Here is a 14642-nt window from a genome sequence, read left to right as displayed (position 1 = left end):
GTTTTTTGCTTCACTCTCAGTTCTTCTTCCTACATTTTGTTTCTCTGATGCCACGTATGCTGTATCTGGATACAAATATCTCATTAACAGTGCATGTCTAGGGAGCCATATACAACTTTTTATTTTTTTATCTTTTTTAAGGGAGAAATAAGAAGGCAGAGATGGAATTTGCCTCAAAATTCCTCCAAAACACAAACACCAAGTGACACTTCCAAACACCTGCACAAAAAGGCAACATGCAGTTACACAGAACAAGTCACCAAGGGATTCAGGAGCATTTTCCCTGGGACAGTGTGAGCATCGGCCATGGAAACTTGTCCTCTTCTCCCCTTCCTTACCTTTATGCAAGAATTCCTTACCTTTATCCTTCCTTACCTTCAAGAAACTGCACGGATTCAAGGCTGACCGCACGGCACTCAAGTTAGCCTTTCCAAGGCAGCCAAGCTCTTATTCCACCTACCTTTCTGTTTTACTACAAGTCCTGGTTCAGCTTTCTCCTGCAGTTTAGCAGCACTGTCCTCTGAAATCCTATCTGCCACACTCTTCATTTCTACCGTTCCTATAACAGAAGTTGATAATTAAATGATACAATTACAATTTTAAATTAAAAAAAGCCCACCATGCTAAATGCCTGTTACATTTAATGTATCTTTAAGAGCTACCTTAGGTTCACAAGCCATCTTGAGCGCAAATAAATAACATTTAAAGTTCACAAATACTTTTTAAAAGATCTACTGACTGAACTCCTTATATTACTGCAAACTAAGGCAATTTCTTCAATTCAGAAGTGAGTTAGAGATATTATTTATAAGCCTCAAAGCTAGTAAGACAATATTTAACAAATAAAGCCTAAGTAAGTACTAAAATACACAATATTGTTAGTGTGCCACTTGGAATGCACTTTGGTTTGTTCCAAAAGGGAAGGGTTTCCTGTAAAAGCATTTCATACTGAAGCCATAAAAAAGTTTCAAGTAAGAAAAGCTTATTTTCAGTACATGAACCCCACAACTTGAACACTGGAAGAAGAAAGCTGAGGTTTTGAAGTACACTGATTCTTAAATTCTGTGACACTGAGGGTAAAGAGAGACAAAGGAGGAACAATTCAGCACCATTTGTATATAGTTCCTGAAAACAAAACTCAGCATTAAGAACAAACCAACAAAGCAAACAAAAAAACCCCACAATCCTACTTTTACAGTTTGTCAGATTATACATCCTGTTGGTTTTGCCATATGAAAAGTACACACACACACAGCCTTAACCTCACTTGCAATGTGTTCAGTTCTTACATTCCTCAAAATACAGCAGGAGCAGAAATAGGAAGACACAGAAAGATATGGAAGAGATCTGCAGACACAGAAAGAAAGGTAAAGAAAGGTCCTGAAAACAATGGACAAGAACTGAATTGAGTGCTTCTGCAAATTGAGTGACTGTAATAGAAATGTAAAGAACAGATCCACGGGGTTCCTATGCTGTGGCGACCAAATTTCCACCACCACAACAAATCAGCAGTTTGGAATGCTCAGGAGAAGATTTAGCACATATAAACCCAACTAACACTAGAGGTTGAAGTGTCCAACGCTTGCAGAACAAGAGATGAAATTGCTGCATGCAGCATAAAGCTGCAGCTCTCAGGACCAATAGCAGGGGATCTCCCATCCACCTTTGCCATCGGGGGTGTCCATAAGTTACACAGTCCACTCCAGCAGCAATGTTAGAATCTTAGAATTGTGAAGGTTGGAAAAGACCTCCAACACCATAAAAACCAACCACCAAGCCATCACCACCATGCCCACCCATGGAATTATAGTTGAGTTCTGTTAGCTTTGAGGATTTTGACACTGTAGCCCTCTCCTTTCATTTACCATTGCTGACAAAAGCCAGGATGAAGAGCTACTTAATAAAACTTTGAAAAAGGCATTTAAAAAGCTCATCACCAATCCATACAGCTGTGCTACAAGGTACCCACAAGGTCTGAACCTTTGCTGAAAAACCATACCAAGAGTAGAAAGTGCTTCACTCCATCATAAAGGAAAGGTTTCATTTATAGAATTTAATGACATAATCCTGTAATGACATAATCCTATGTACTAAAATGATTACTAGGTCATCCATTGCTAAAGATACTCCACCAGAGAAAAACAGCTACCAGCAGTATGGGTATTGCCTATCAGAGACAGAGATTGGGCCAGACAGATGATTAATGGCATTTCCCAGGGAAATTCATACCTTAGTTTTTGACAGTTTCCAATTATCCAGATAATGAGATCAGACTGACATGGCAAGCATTGCTCTCCCTTTCCTGGCTCTTACTATAGAGGTCAACTCTATGTGGACTTGTGCAAAGCATTTGATGCTACCCCACACAAAATCCTTGCCTTTAACTCAGCAAGACCTGGATTTGGTGAATGGAGCAGTCAGTGGGTGAGGAATTGGTTGGATGGTTGCACTCAAAAAGAGTTGCACTCAACCCTTTCACAGCCTGCCAACGTGTTATTCCCCAAATTAGTTCTTTTTACTGTCTCAACATGAAGTCCCAGATTGCTTCCCTCCTGCATGTGCAACACCATACCCCTGAGAAACCAGTACATGTGTCATGGACTGCAGACCAAGAGCTCTTCCACCCCATCCAGAAAATGGGTTTGCAATAAATTATGCTGGTTTTCACCTCATTCTCTTCTGCAACATTAATCTTTATTATAGAAGCAGGTTTTAATATTCAGGTGCAAGTTTGTGGGCAGTTCTCTTCCAACACACACACATTTGTGTGAACGCATGCACACACAGTGCATCACCTCCACGAAAGAAGGGTTAATTATTTTCAAAGCAACTGTAAGTTTAAAAAAGTACATTCAATTTACAGATCAACTTCTAAATTAGAAAAAATATCATGTGAAACCGGTTTTGCTGCAAGGCATGTTGGAGCTATGAAAGTAATTATGGTATGAGTAATAGTAACTATAGAAAAATAAAACCCTTTTGCTTCAATGCCACTATTAATTTGTTTTTAATATACAGAAGTGAGCAAATGCTGTTATAACTTGGTTTCATTACCAGGAGAGAAAACATACCTGTAATTGCTTAACTACTCCTTCATTTACCACTTAGTTTTGTTTTTCATAATAGCTGAATTTGCATTCACCAGTTCAGCCTTGACACAAACTCCTTCCTGTTCTACTGCTGCACATTTATTTGTCTCCATTTAATGTTAGAAAATACAGAAAGGTCTGAACATCATCATCAGTTGCTGCAGACAACGACATACTGCAGGCTTCAGTACACCTACAGAAGGTTTTACTACCCTCAGGATTCCATCTTGGGGCAGTTAGGAGCCTTGTTTACTTACTGTCACTCTCTCACATTAGGCAAAAAAAGGGTATAACATAGGTAACCTTGAGTGCACTGGTCTGCTGCATCATGAAAAGAGTATTTTAAAATACTGAATTTGAAGCCAAAACAGTGGATAAAAGGTAAAACATATTTATCAGAATAATGGCTGCTGATTTTCAAGATTGGGTGATCCCATAAAACGCGCCATGTCTGGTCACTGTAGTTTAGGACCTGTCCAGGCTATAAAGCAAATATTCAAATTTATTTTTTTTAAATAAAAATTCTAAATAAAGTGGTAGGGCCAGCTGTTGATCACTATGAAATAAAATAAAGCTTCATTTAATGGAATCCAGATTATATTTTTCAGCAACAAAATCAATAAAACCTCACAGCCTATAAGTAAATGAGACGTGATGTAAAATCTTCAATAAGCACTAACGTGACTTAAGCTCCAAAATGAAGGGGTTGTTTATATCATACAATCATAAAATCTATCCTGTTGGATCCCCAAATCCAACCCCAGCCCACCCCGCCATGCCCACTGCCCACATCCCTCAGTGCCACATCTACGCTGTTCTGAAACACCTCCTGAGATGGTGACTCCAGTTCCCCAGGCAGCCTGTTCCAAAGCATTATAATTCTTTCTGAGAGTCACTTTTTCTTAATATCCAACCTGAACCTCCCCTGGAGCAACTTAAAGCCATTACCTCTTGTCCTATCACTGCTACCTGGGAGCAGAGGCTGCAGCACTGTACACCAGACAGAGGCGACAGCCACAATTTCAGCATGGACAACTCTTATGTGGGCACAAGATGGGCCTCTAACAGCTTCTCATTTCCTGCTGATAATCTGTGGGTAACAAATAAATACCTGGCCTTCCTTCCTCAGTGCTCCCAGCAGAAATGCCACAGAGTTTGGCTCATGATATCTGGCTAGGCTACTGAGGAAGATGATCTGGGATACAGATTCAGTGCTGATGATATCCAGAGAACCTGCCCTGCTCAGACTCAAGCCACAGGGTCCTAGCCTGACATAAGTGCAGGTGCAATGCAGAATCACAGAACTGTAGGGGTTGGAAGGGACCATCAAGTCCAGCCCCGCTGCTAAAGCAGGCTCCCTACAGCAGGTCACACAGGTAGGCATTGACTGACTGCTGACCATGCACATTTGATCACAGCTGTAATGACAATGTTGGAAGCCAAAGACCTACAAACACACAGGGTTGCTTCAAAACCCTCTAATCAAAAGGGGCTACAAGCCAGGAGATTTGGTGAACAACTCCTTTTCATCTGCTCTCCAGGTTACACCTGGACTACGACAAGTGTCTCCAGTTATGTAAATCATTATAAAAGGTTTTGCTAGTCTCAAATTCAACCAACCATCTTTTTGATTAAAAAAACCCAGAAAGTTGAACACAAATGTGGACTGTTTAATGTATTGCTTACCAAATGAATACCCAGGGAAATTCCTTGTTGCACTGGGCATTAATGAGTCAGTCTCACAGAACATGGCTTTTTTTCCCCGTCTTTTTTATGGCAAATGTAACCTTTTCATTTACAATCCCATAATTCCTAAAGAAATTCAATACCCAAGGCCTTCAAATCCTTGAGAAAGGATTAAAAAAAATTGAACAGATAAATCTAGAATCATAGAATCATAGAATCACCAAGGTTGGAAAAGACCTAAAAGATCACCCAGTCCAACCGTTCGCCTATTCCCAATAGCTCCCACTAAACCATGTCCCTCAACACAACATCCAGCCTCTCCTTGAACACCCCCAGGGTCGGTGATTCCACCACCTCCCTGGGCAGTCCATTCCAGTGCCTGACCACCCTTTCTGAACAGTAATACTTCCTGATGTCCAGCCTGAATCTCCCCTGTCGTAGCTTGAAACCATTCCCCCTGGTCCTATCACTGATGACACGAGAGAAGAGGCCGACCCCCAGCTCACTACAACCTCCCTTCAGGAAGTTATAGAGAGCAATAACGTCTCCCCTGAGCCTCCTCTTCTCCAGGCTGAACATTCCCAGCTCCTTCAGCCTCTCCTCATATGGCCTGTGTACTAGGAAGTACACACTTCCCAAATATTAGTAAGTATGAAGTTAAATATCTTAGGGTTAGCATTTGTATAATTAATACCTATAGGAAAGCATATCTTGCATCATAAATGCCTTTAATCTTACTAAAACGCCACATCTTGAATCTTATTTAAACTAAAACACTGTGCTGAATATTGATCTGGTCAAAGTATTTGAGGAACTTTCATGTGTTCCTTTTTGTACAGTAATGTGCAACATTTAATCATTTGAGATACACTACCTACTTACCTTCAGTAACAGAAATGGGACAAAAACTATGTCTCTTAAAGTTTTTGAAGTCATTTGTGTCTGATTTTGCCAGATTATGAAGCAAAGAAACAGTTTCTGTGAAACTAATAGACAAAGAAATAGTTTTAGACCTATCATGAAGTCCATTCAGAAAGAAAACTGTAATTATCATGAGAAGCTGAATTTACATCTGCAGTTTTGCATGAAGAATGAAACCAAACTGAATTAAGTACCACTCTCCAGGTACCAAACCTATGCAGAACAGCCCACTGGATTCATAAATGCAAACTGGGTAAAAAACAAGCACTCAAAATAATAAGCAAGGATGTTTAGGATTTTATTCTGTTCCAGGATAACAACCCTCCAGCATATTTAATAGAAAAAATATCATCCTGCTGGTTACCTTCTCCTCTGGGTTTGGCGCGTTGCCTTGATCCTTTTGTTGAAGGCTGCCTTGATATTCCTGCAGGACTTTCACTCTTAAAAAAAAAAAAAAAACAAAGAGAAAAAAAAAAAAAAAAGCACAAATCTATATGTCTTCACATAAAAAAAATTCATATATTCAAAATTAAATTTGAATTACATGTGTTGATTTTTTTTGTCTACATTTATTATACATTAAAAAATACTTACAAAACTGATGCACACACAGGAAAAATACCTAGAATCTATTTTCCTCAGAAGAGTTTGCAGATGTTTTTGCTGGATGTGTGGTAGCTATCTTTTTTTTTTTTTTTTAATGAACTTGAAATATGATCATATTTCACTACTGTAAAGGCAACTTCCAAAGGTGATCTAAGCACATCCACAGCAGAGTTCTTGCAAAACGTGCAATGCATGTGCGATGCCATAACTGGTCTAGGAATAGAATGCTTTGCTACTAGTGGGCTATCCCAAGGGTTAAGATTAATCTCGAGTCCCCTCCATGTTTCAGCCACACTGCACACACAGTTTCTCTTCCATTTTCTGGGAAGTATTTTGAATTTCCTTCTGAAACAGAAGTAGACACTAAAAATTCTGGCACTAGACACACACAGTCCTTAAGTCAAACATGCACAAACTGAGACATGGATCCTATCAGAAAGGCCATCGAAGAAGCAGTGGGTGATGTGAAGGTACAGCTGGAGCAGAAAGGGTGATGATAGCAATCCATAAGTGAAAAAGTTAAAACTGAAGGAAAAATCAGGACTTTTTATAAGGACTCTGTCCTAAGCCCACAAGCAATTCAAAGAGGCCAGGAAATGAAGGCAGGAAAGCACACAAAAGCATGATTACTTTGTTTTCTCTGGATACAGCTTTCACTGCCTGAAGTTAAGAACAGCTGACTGGCAATACTTCCTGCAAAGGCCCTGTGTTAAGCATCCAGTGGCCATATGCCTCCAGGGAAAGGGCAAGATGTAAAGGAGAGCTCCTGCTGGCCCTGTACAGCTTGTGGGTACAGATGGGGGCAGAACGGAGGCCCTGCATCCCCTTATGCCCCAGTCTTGGGCAGCAGAAGGTCTGAAGGCAGGCACGACTGCCACTCATGCAGGCAGAACAACCTCAGCACTGGCAGAGAAGGCTTCTGGTTACACACAGACTAAAAGATGCAGCCAGCAAGGGAATCTGGCCCAGCAGGTGCTCACAGCTTCTCACCCCTCACATTACTGCCCCAGTAACAAGCCAGACAGCTCTGCCCTTGTGAGGCCCATCAGAAGGACTGCACCCAAACCTGGGCCCCCAGCACAAGGAGGATGAGGAGCTGTTGGAGCAGGTCTGGAGGAGGGCCGTGAAGACGATCAGCACTTCACAGGATTTTCTCCTTATATTGTAATTTGTGTGAAATAAGAACTCACAAAGTTTGCAAGCGAGAGTTACTTGCTAACTCCACAAATAATGCCCACATTCACAACATAAATGAGAATTACAGTTTCCTCCATTTCTCTGTTAACACTGTATTCCACAGACTCCTTCCACAAGATGCTGACGCGTTTCAAACAAATCAAAGACAGAAGGTCAAACTGCACAGTTTGGTTCATCTCAATTACTACTGCTTTTCACAGTGACAAGGGGCAAAAGTTGAGCTCCCCACAGCCTCACAGTCTGGTTCTACAGACCTGCAAGCTGCATCTGGTACACTCACCATTTAGCTGCAATTTGGGTGATGTAATTATTAGCACAGGTGGGGAAGGAGCTGAGAGTAGGTGCTGGGGCTTCTAGAGGAGCAGATTCAGTCATTTATTTATGTCAGGTAGTGACTGCAAAGGCTGCTTAACACTTCTGTAGTGCCAGATGTGCACGCTGGCAACAGGTGCAAAGTAAAACACTAACATTTAATCACTATGGTAGCATACAAATACATAAAGCCCACAATATTTATGACTTGAGTCTTTCCAAAGGGAGATAAAATAGGTCCTACTTCTTCTTACAAATTCCAAAGCTCCAAAACTTTGAAAAGCAGTAAGTGAAGTCATTAAAAAGTAATCTTACACTTCATTTCATACCATACAGAAAGAAAATTATTTAAGTGGGATCCTAGATGGATGTACATGCTTCCCAGTTTTGAGTAATTACGTTCCTATTTGGAGAGGATACAGTAGTCTCCTATAAACCATCCAATTGGCTGTTTTACTGTTAATCTATTTAAATAGGCTGATTTTCACCCTGAGACATCAGAAAATAATGATTTGTAATGTTTCAGCTGGTCAAGAAGAACATGGTCTGAAAGGAAATCCTGCCAAACTGTTAATTCCCCTTTCCTTCCATGCAATAATCGACCTCCACATTCACAAAAGGATCTCATAAACAGATTCTGTCAATAACTTTTATACAGGGACCTTCCAGCTCCATGTGCTCTGATTTTGTGAGCAGAACTTACTGACAGTCCCACTAATGACTGGTACTGAATATGAGCAGCAGGCAGCACACACAGGAGGTCAGACTTTTCTCCTCTATGATAGCCATGCTGTTTGCTTTATGGCTGTATGCACACAGCAGTAGTTGAACAGTTTCTTCCCTCCTAACTAATTCCGGGCAAAGAATCATAGAGCTTGGAAAAGACCTCTAAGATCAGCTAGCCCAACTGCCAACACATCATCTCCGTGCCCACTTGCCTCCATACATCTCCTCCTGCCATGGCCACTCCATGCATCAGCAGTCATGGGGAGAAAAGCCACTCTCACCCAAGCAAGGGAGGTGAACAGCTCACCATATAAACCACTGTGAATTCCTTCCTCTAACTCATCAGGTCCACTGAGAGTTCACCAACAATAATTACAACTGTGAATAGGAATCTAATTCAATCCTCTGTCTGTTGTGGATGACTTTGCTAATTAGATCCATGGTGGAGGAGCTATATTTACATGTGTACTGTCAGTAACACATACATAGATGTAACAATAAAACAATATTACATGTATAAACCCAAGGAGGCTGTGGATGCCCCATCCCTGCAGGCATTCAGGGCCAGGCTGGATGTGGCTCTGGGCAGCCTGGGCTGCTGGTTGGTGACCTGCACACAGCAGGGGGTTGGAACTGGATGAGCATTGTGCTCCTTTGCAACCCAGGCCATTCTATGAAACACACTTTCTGTTTTTGTGTACCATGAATACTGTCACATAAATACAGCTCAGTTCTAAGGCTCGAAGACTTTCATTGCTCTTTTCCTTAAACTGCCTCTGTTTCTTGTATCTATTCCTAAATAGCCACTGTTATTAATAGGCATAATTTATTAGTGTGTAACAGCAACGTGGAAAGATCCATTTGACTGAGTGGCAATGACACTAGGATTATACTGATCAATTACCTTTTCTTGAGAGATGCTCAGAAGACGATGGTCTATTGCTGTCAGTTTCTGCTAATTAAAACCCCTCAAACACAGAGTTATTAGGAAAAAAATAGCTATTTCTTACAACATAAATGTGAACGCTGGACTTCTATTATGTGAGTCAATTATGAATAACTGACAGCAAACAGCATTCCAGCTCACAGCACTGGAACAAAATTATCTAAGCCATGTTTAGGAGATTTCCATGGAACAATTCTTTCTGCTGCTTCAAGGGCAGTTATGTCATTTTTCATTCAGTATAGATGAGTTCCAACAGAAGTTCATTAGATAGGACTTTAGAGGCTGATTCAAACGTCCCATTCCAGAGCAATATGGTTTGTACAGCAAAAATAAAGGTCGTTACAGAAGTGGCCAGAAGTTACAGGATATTACAAAAAGCTTCAGCCAAAAGTTTCAGCAGCCATCTGTAAAATGGAAGAGACTTTTCCAATGTGTTTTGCCATAGGGCTAAATGACATACCTGCTCTGCAGACACTTTCATATGAGAAGCACCATACACTCAGAAGATCTACAGCTCGAATCACCTCTTGTCAAAAGACAAAGTTGTTTTATTATTAGTAGTAGTATTTTGTAGCATGACAGATTGAGCTTCTAAGTGTCTGTTCCAAACAAAGTTTCTACCTGAGCTGGACTGAGTGAACAGAACACAACCTGGCTTGCTCTGATCAGAAACAACGTGGTATGCAACAGCCTTCAATCAGAAAGGAGTCTCCTGATTGCCACGTGTTGGCCAAATGTTTCTCCTTAATTCCTACTTACATTTGCTTTTTTTGTTGTTCCAGAAAATTATAGATACCCACGTGGTGGCTATAACATGCCTGGTAACATACAGGTTCTTCGGTTCAAGAAAAAATACATGAAAAAAAAAATCAAGCTGTGAAAACTGAAATAGTATTTTAAGGCTGGCCTCAGAAAATTAGCAGCAAGAAAATGAAAATTTTGATGAATAATGAGAGAATCTTATCTAGGTTCCTGATCTCAAAGGAGCCATACCAACAACTAAACTTTATACGGTAACTTTGCTGTACGTGGACAATATTAAAAAACTCAAAGGAATTTGAATGCAGCACAGAATCCACTTAGTCTGAAATTCCATGGACATCTCAAACTGAATAAAAGTCCCCACTTCTCCCAGTTCTCCCACACCATTATGCTGCGAAGCAGGCAGCACGTCTGATGAAAGGACCTATGTGAAACATGGTGGAAACAAGACAAAAATCAAGTGGAAAACAAGAAGCACGTTGCAATGTAAAGGCAGGGAAGATTATGCTTGGGAAGAAAGAGAAGCTGTGACTAGGAGCGTGATGGCAGAGACAAGGACTAGAGGCCAACAGCATGCTGGGCTGCATCAAGAGAAGGGTGGCAGCAGGGAAGGGAGGGGGTTGTCCCCATCTGCACTGCTCTTGTGAGGCCCCAGCTGGAGTACTGCATCCAAGCCTGGGGGCCCCAACATGAGAAAGACATGGAGCTGTTGGAGTGGGCCCAGAGCAGGGCACTGAAGGTGATCAGAGAGCTGGAGCATCTCTCCTATGAAGAAAGGTTGAGAAAGTTGGGTTTGTTCAGCCTGGGGAAGAGAAGGCTCTGGGGAGACCTCACTGCCTTCCAGTACTTAAAGGGAGCTTATGAACAGGAGAGGGACCAACTTTTTACATGGTCTAATAGTGATAAGAGGGGATGGTTGTAAACTAAAAGAGAGGAAATTTACGTTAAATGTAGGGAAGAAGATCTTTACTCAGAAGGTGGTGTGGCACTGGCACAGGCTGCCCAGAAAGCTGTGGGTGCCCTACCTCTGGAGGATTCGAGACCAGTTTGGATGGAGCTCTGAGCATCCTGAGCTGGTGGCTGACAACTCTGCCTGTGGCAGGGGATTGGAACTGGATGGTCATTAAGGTCCCTTCTAACTGCAGTCATTCTATGGCTCTATAGTAAGCCAGTGCTGTGTAACTGAACCCAACAGGAACAAACCAGAGATCAGTCCTTGGGGCAGAAGAAAGCAGGCAACACATCAGGCAGTGGCATATCAGACACAGCTTGGAAGGGGGTTGCTTTAACTTGTTTCATTTGCTGCGTATTTTTAAAAAGCTGAGAAATAGATGCTTAAGATATACTCATGCAGCACACACTACCAAATAATACAATCAAATACTCCTTGTAGGCATAAATACAAAAATGGTTTCCTCTGTTTTTAATACATTTGTTTCACATGACTGAAATGGTACCACAGCAGTTTAAATCAGGGTAAATCCCTGGATATGAAGGCATTATCCTGCTGTGAAACTACTGGGAGGAAAGTAAGATCAACCCCAGTCCATCAAGGTGCACTTCTCAACTATCTCACGATGCAGTTTTCTCTAAATCACTTTACACAGCTATCCCAGCTCTCCAGCTTTAAAAGATTCATTGGGAGCCTTTTCATACCATTCCTCTCTTCCACAGTCCTAGTCAAGCGACCATTTGTCACGCACTGCTCTAAAGTGTCTGTTTTCAACACCTAAAAGCAAAGCAGTGCCTGCTGTTACGCAAGCAAGTAAAGGAAAAGCATGTTATCTAGATTTAAGGTAGTAAACCAACATGCCTTGGAATCACTCCCAAAAGCACTTAAGACGGGAAATGAAACTTTACTGCCCTAGCATATTATAGTGGTGCCCAAGAGCACTACGATAGTTTGGGATGAGGCTCAGAATTTCCATTAGAGACCCAATTTGCAGGAAGTTTAACTTGGCCAAGAACGTTTGCTTCAGGCTAAAAACTATTTTATAAGCTCTCCCTCCAAGTGCCAATAATTTAAAAACTTTGGTTGGATTTCAGTCAAAGAACAGCTATAAATTTGTCATCTCATGTAGAAGACACGATGATGTCAGTGGCCCACAGACTTCCAACAGAGACTCCTGCTGGACTTGGGATGCTGCCTATTTCTTTCTAGCATGAACTACTTCAGGCTAATTTATTGAAGGCTCATTTTTAAACATTTAGCCATATGGGTCCTTAATTCCCCAAATTGCCTCAGGTCATCAAGAAGCAGCAGATGCAGACACAAAGCTATCTCAAACAACAGCTACCGTTCAGAAGCAGTCAGCAAGTTCCTATTCCACCCTACCATCATCCAGCTGCAAAACACAGGCTGCAACGAAAGACTGGATTTATTCTCCATTCAACACAGCAACTGCTATTAAAACACCTGTCCTAAATCCTAGCAGCTGGCATGGTGCTGTGGCTTGGATTTAGGGTAAGAACAATGTTGATAACACACCAATTGTTGCTAACGAGTGCTTACACTCAGCCAGGAACTTTTCAGCTTCTTGAGCTGGCTGGCAACAAGGAACTGGGGTGCACAAAGAGATGGGAGGGGACAAAACCAGGACAGCTCACCTAAGCTGGCCAGAAGGATATCCCATACATACGGCATCATCGTGAGATGGCCAGGACTCCATTGCTGGGCATCAGTCAGCTGGTGGTGAACAAATGAGTTTTACGCTGTTGGTTGGTTTGTTTTTCTTTTCTTTGTGTGTTTCCTTTTTTCCTTTTCTTTTTTTGTCTTATTAAACACTCTTTATCTCAACCCCCACGTTTTTGCACTTTTAACTTTCTCAGTTCTCTCCTCCAGCCCACTGCTGGGGGAGCAAATGAGCAGCTGGATCGTGCTGAGCTGCCTGATCAAACAAACAAATAGCAGCATTCCAGGAAAGACTGGAGAGGAAAAAAAGGAGAAACCTTTGAACAAATAAACATTTTTCTGAAGTAGTCAACATATCAAGAAATAGAACTAGAAGTCTGGAAACTGAAACAAACTGAGTAGGCTTTTTTCGTCCAAGCTATAAGAAATTTAAAGACAAGCAAAAACCAGACAACCTATTTTAGAGCCCTAAAACTTGGCATCTCCTTAACTTTCAATCTTAATTTCCTTAATGCAGATTTCCAAACCATTCTAAAATGGAACACTTTCAAAATCTGCCTTCCCAGATCTTCTATATCATTAACCTCATCATCTGGCTGGCACTTGCTGGCTTTAGTTGGCCTCTGCAGTTTTCTAAGTTTGGATTCCTCAGAATCTAAAGACTAAAAGGAAATATTTGTTTTAGATTCTACGTGCTAAGCCTGAAATATATGAAGTGGGAAATGAGCGTACCGTGGAACTGGGAGCGTTACAACAGCATTCTTAGCCACCTACCTGCTTTCCTCAACCTGCCTGGCTCTCCTGGAAGCCTAACAGAGCAAGAATCACTGCTCAACTGATCCCTCTATGGAAGAAGTAAGCTCAAGAGTGAGACAAGCAACCAGCAATGGATGAAAGAAACTCCCTTTAACCCCCACCTTTCCCAAGAGCTAAGGCTGAAGCAACAGCATGCATTACTGGCAAGATGCATGACAAAGATACAACAACTGCTGCCACTCCACTCTATCAAACTGAATCTAACGCGATGAGGAGAATTCAAACAAGCACAGTTCAGAAAATAAACTGCTTAACAGACGTTCAGGAAGCACAGTCAGATGAGTCTGATTGCTCACAGACAGGAAGGTGTATGCACAACCTCGGCCACATCCTTAACAGATTAAATCCATACACAAAAAAAAACAACAATTTTCACTTTGGGAAAGCAAGCGCTGTTATACAAAGTGCTTAACAGAAGAGCACCGCTCTGAAATAAGATTTCAGTTACCTTTTTCTCTGCTTTATCCTTCCCGTGCTCTTGTACATGCTCTCCATCTCTCCCTCTGCCTCTCTGTCTGTCCCTTTCACGGTCTTTTCCCTTCTCTCTGTCCTTCTCTCGTTCTCTCTCCCTGGTCTTATCTTTGTCTCTTCCTTTCAGTCTGTCTGTTTCTCTTCCTCCTTCATTTTTTTTCTCCCTTTCCTGTACTTTATTCCATTCAATGTTATCTTCTCGTTCTACGTCTCTTTTTCCCTTGCTTTTTTCTGTTTCTCTTCCCTGCTTGGTTGTTCTGCTTTTGTTTCTTTCCCTTTCTTGTTTTTCTCCTTCCTTAAAGTTGTCCCTTTCAGAGTCTTTGTGCCTCTCCTCATTATCCTTCTGTTTTTCACTTTCCTTTTCTCTTTCTTCGCTCTCTTTGACATCTCCTTTGTGTTTTCTGTCTCTGCTCGAACTTCTGTCTTTAATGTCAGTATCTCCTCTTCCCTAAAAGAAATTAAAAAGTAATATTCAGTT

At 41.4% G+C, this 14642-nt stretch overlaps 1 protein-coding gene across 2 annotated transcripts in view; it reads right to left on the bottom strand.

Moving 5' to 3' along the window:
* Window positions 1-14642, bottom strand: part of TRAF3IP1 (TRAF3 interacting protein 1) — a 37948-nt gene that overhangs the window by 18174 nt on the left and 5132 nt on the right. For both annotated transcript variants that reach the window (XM_048952530.1, XM_048952531.1), the window contains exons 5-7: window positions 14142-14612; window positions 6061-6136; window positions 461-559 (exon numbers count right to left, since the gene is read on the bottom strand). In XM_048952530.1, the coding sequence (XP_048808487.1) occupies window positions 461-559; window positions 6061-6136; window positions 14142-14612 (646 nt within the window). The remainder of the gene's footprint in view (window positions 1-460; window positions 560-6060; window positions 6137-14141; window positions 14613-14642) is intronic.

Source organism: Lagopus muta, chromosome 8 (assembly GCF_023343835.1).
Source record: "Lagopus muta isolate bLagMut1 chromosome 8, bLagMut1 primary, whole genome shotgun sequence".
Lineage (NCBI taxonomy): Eukaryota > Metazoa > Chordata > Aves > Galliformes > Phasianidae > Lagopus > Lagopus muta.
This window is presented reverse-complemented; position numbering and strand designations above follow the sequence as displayed.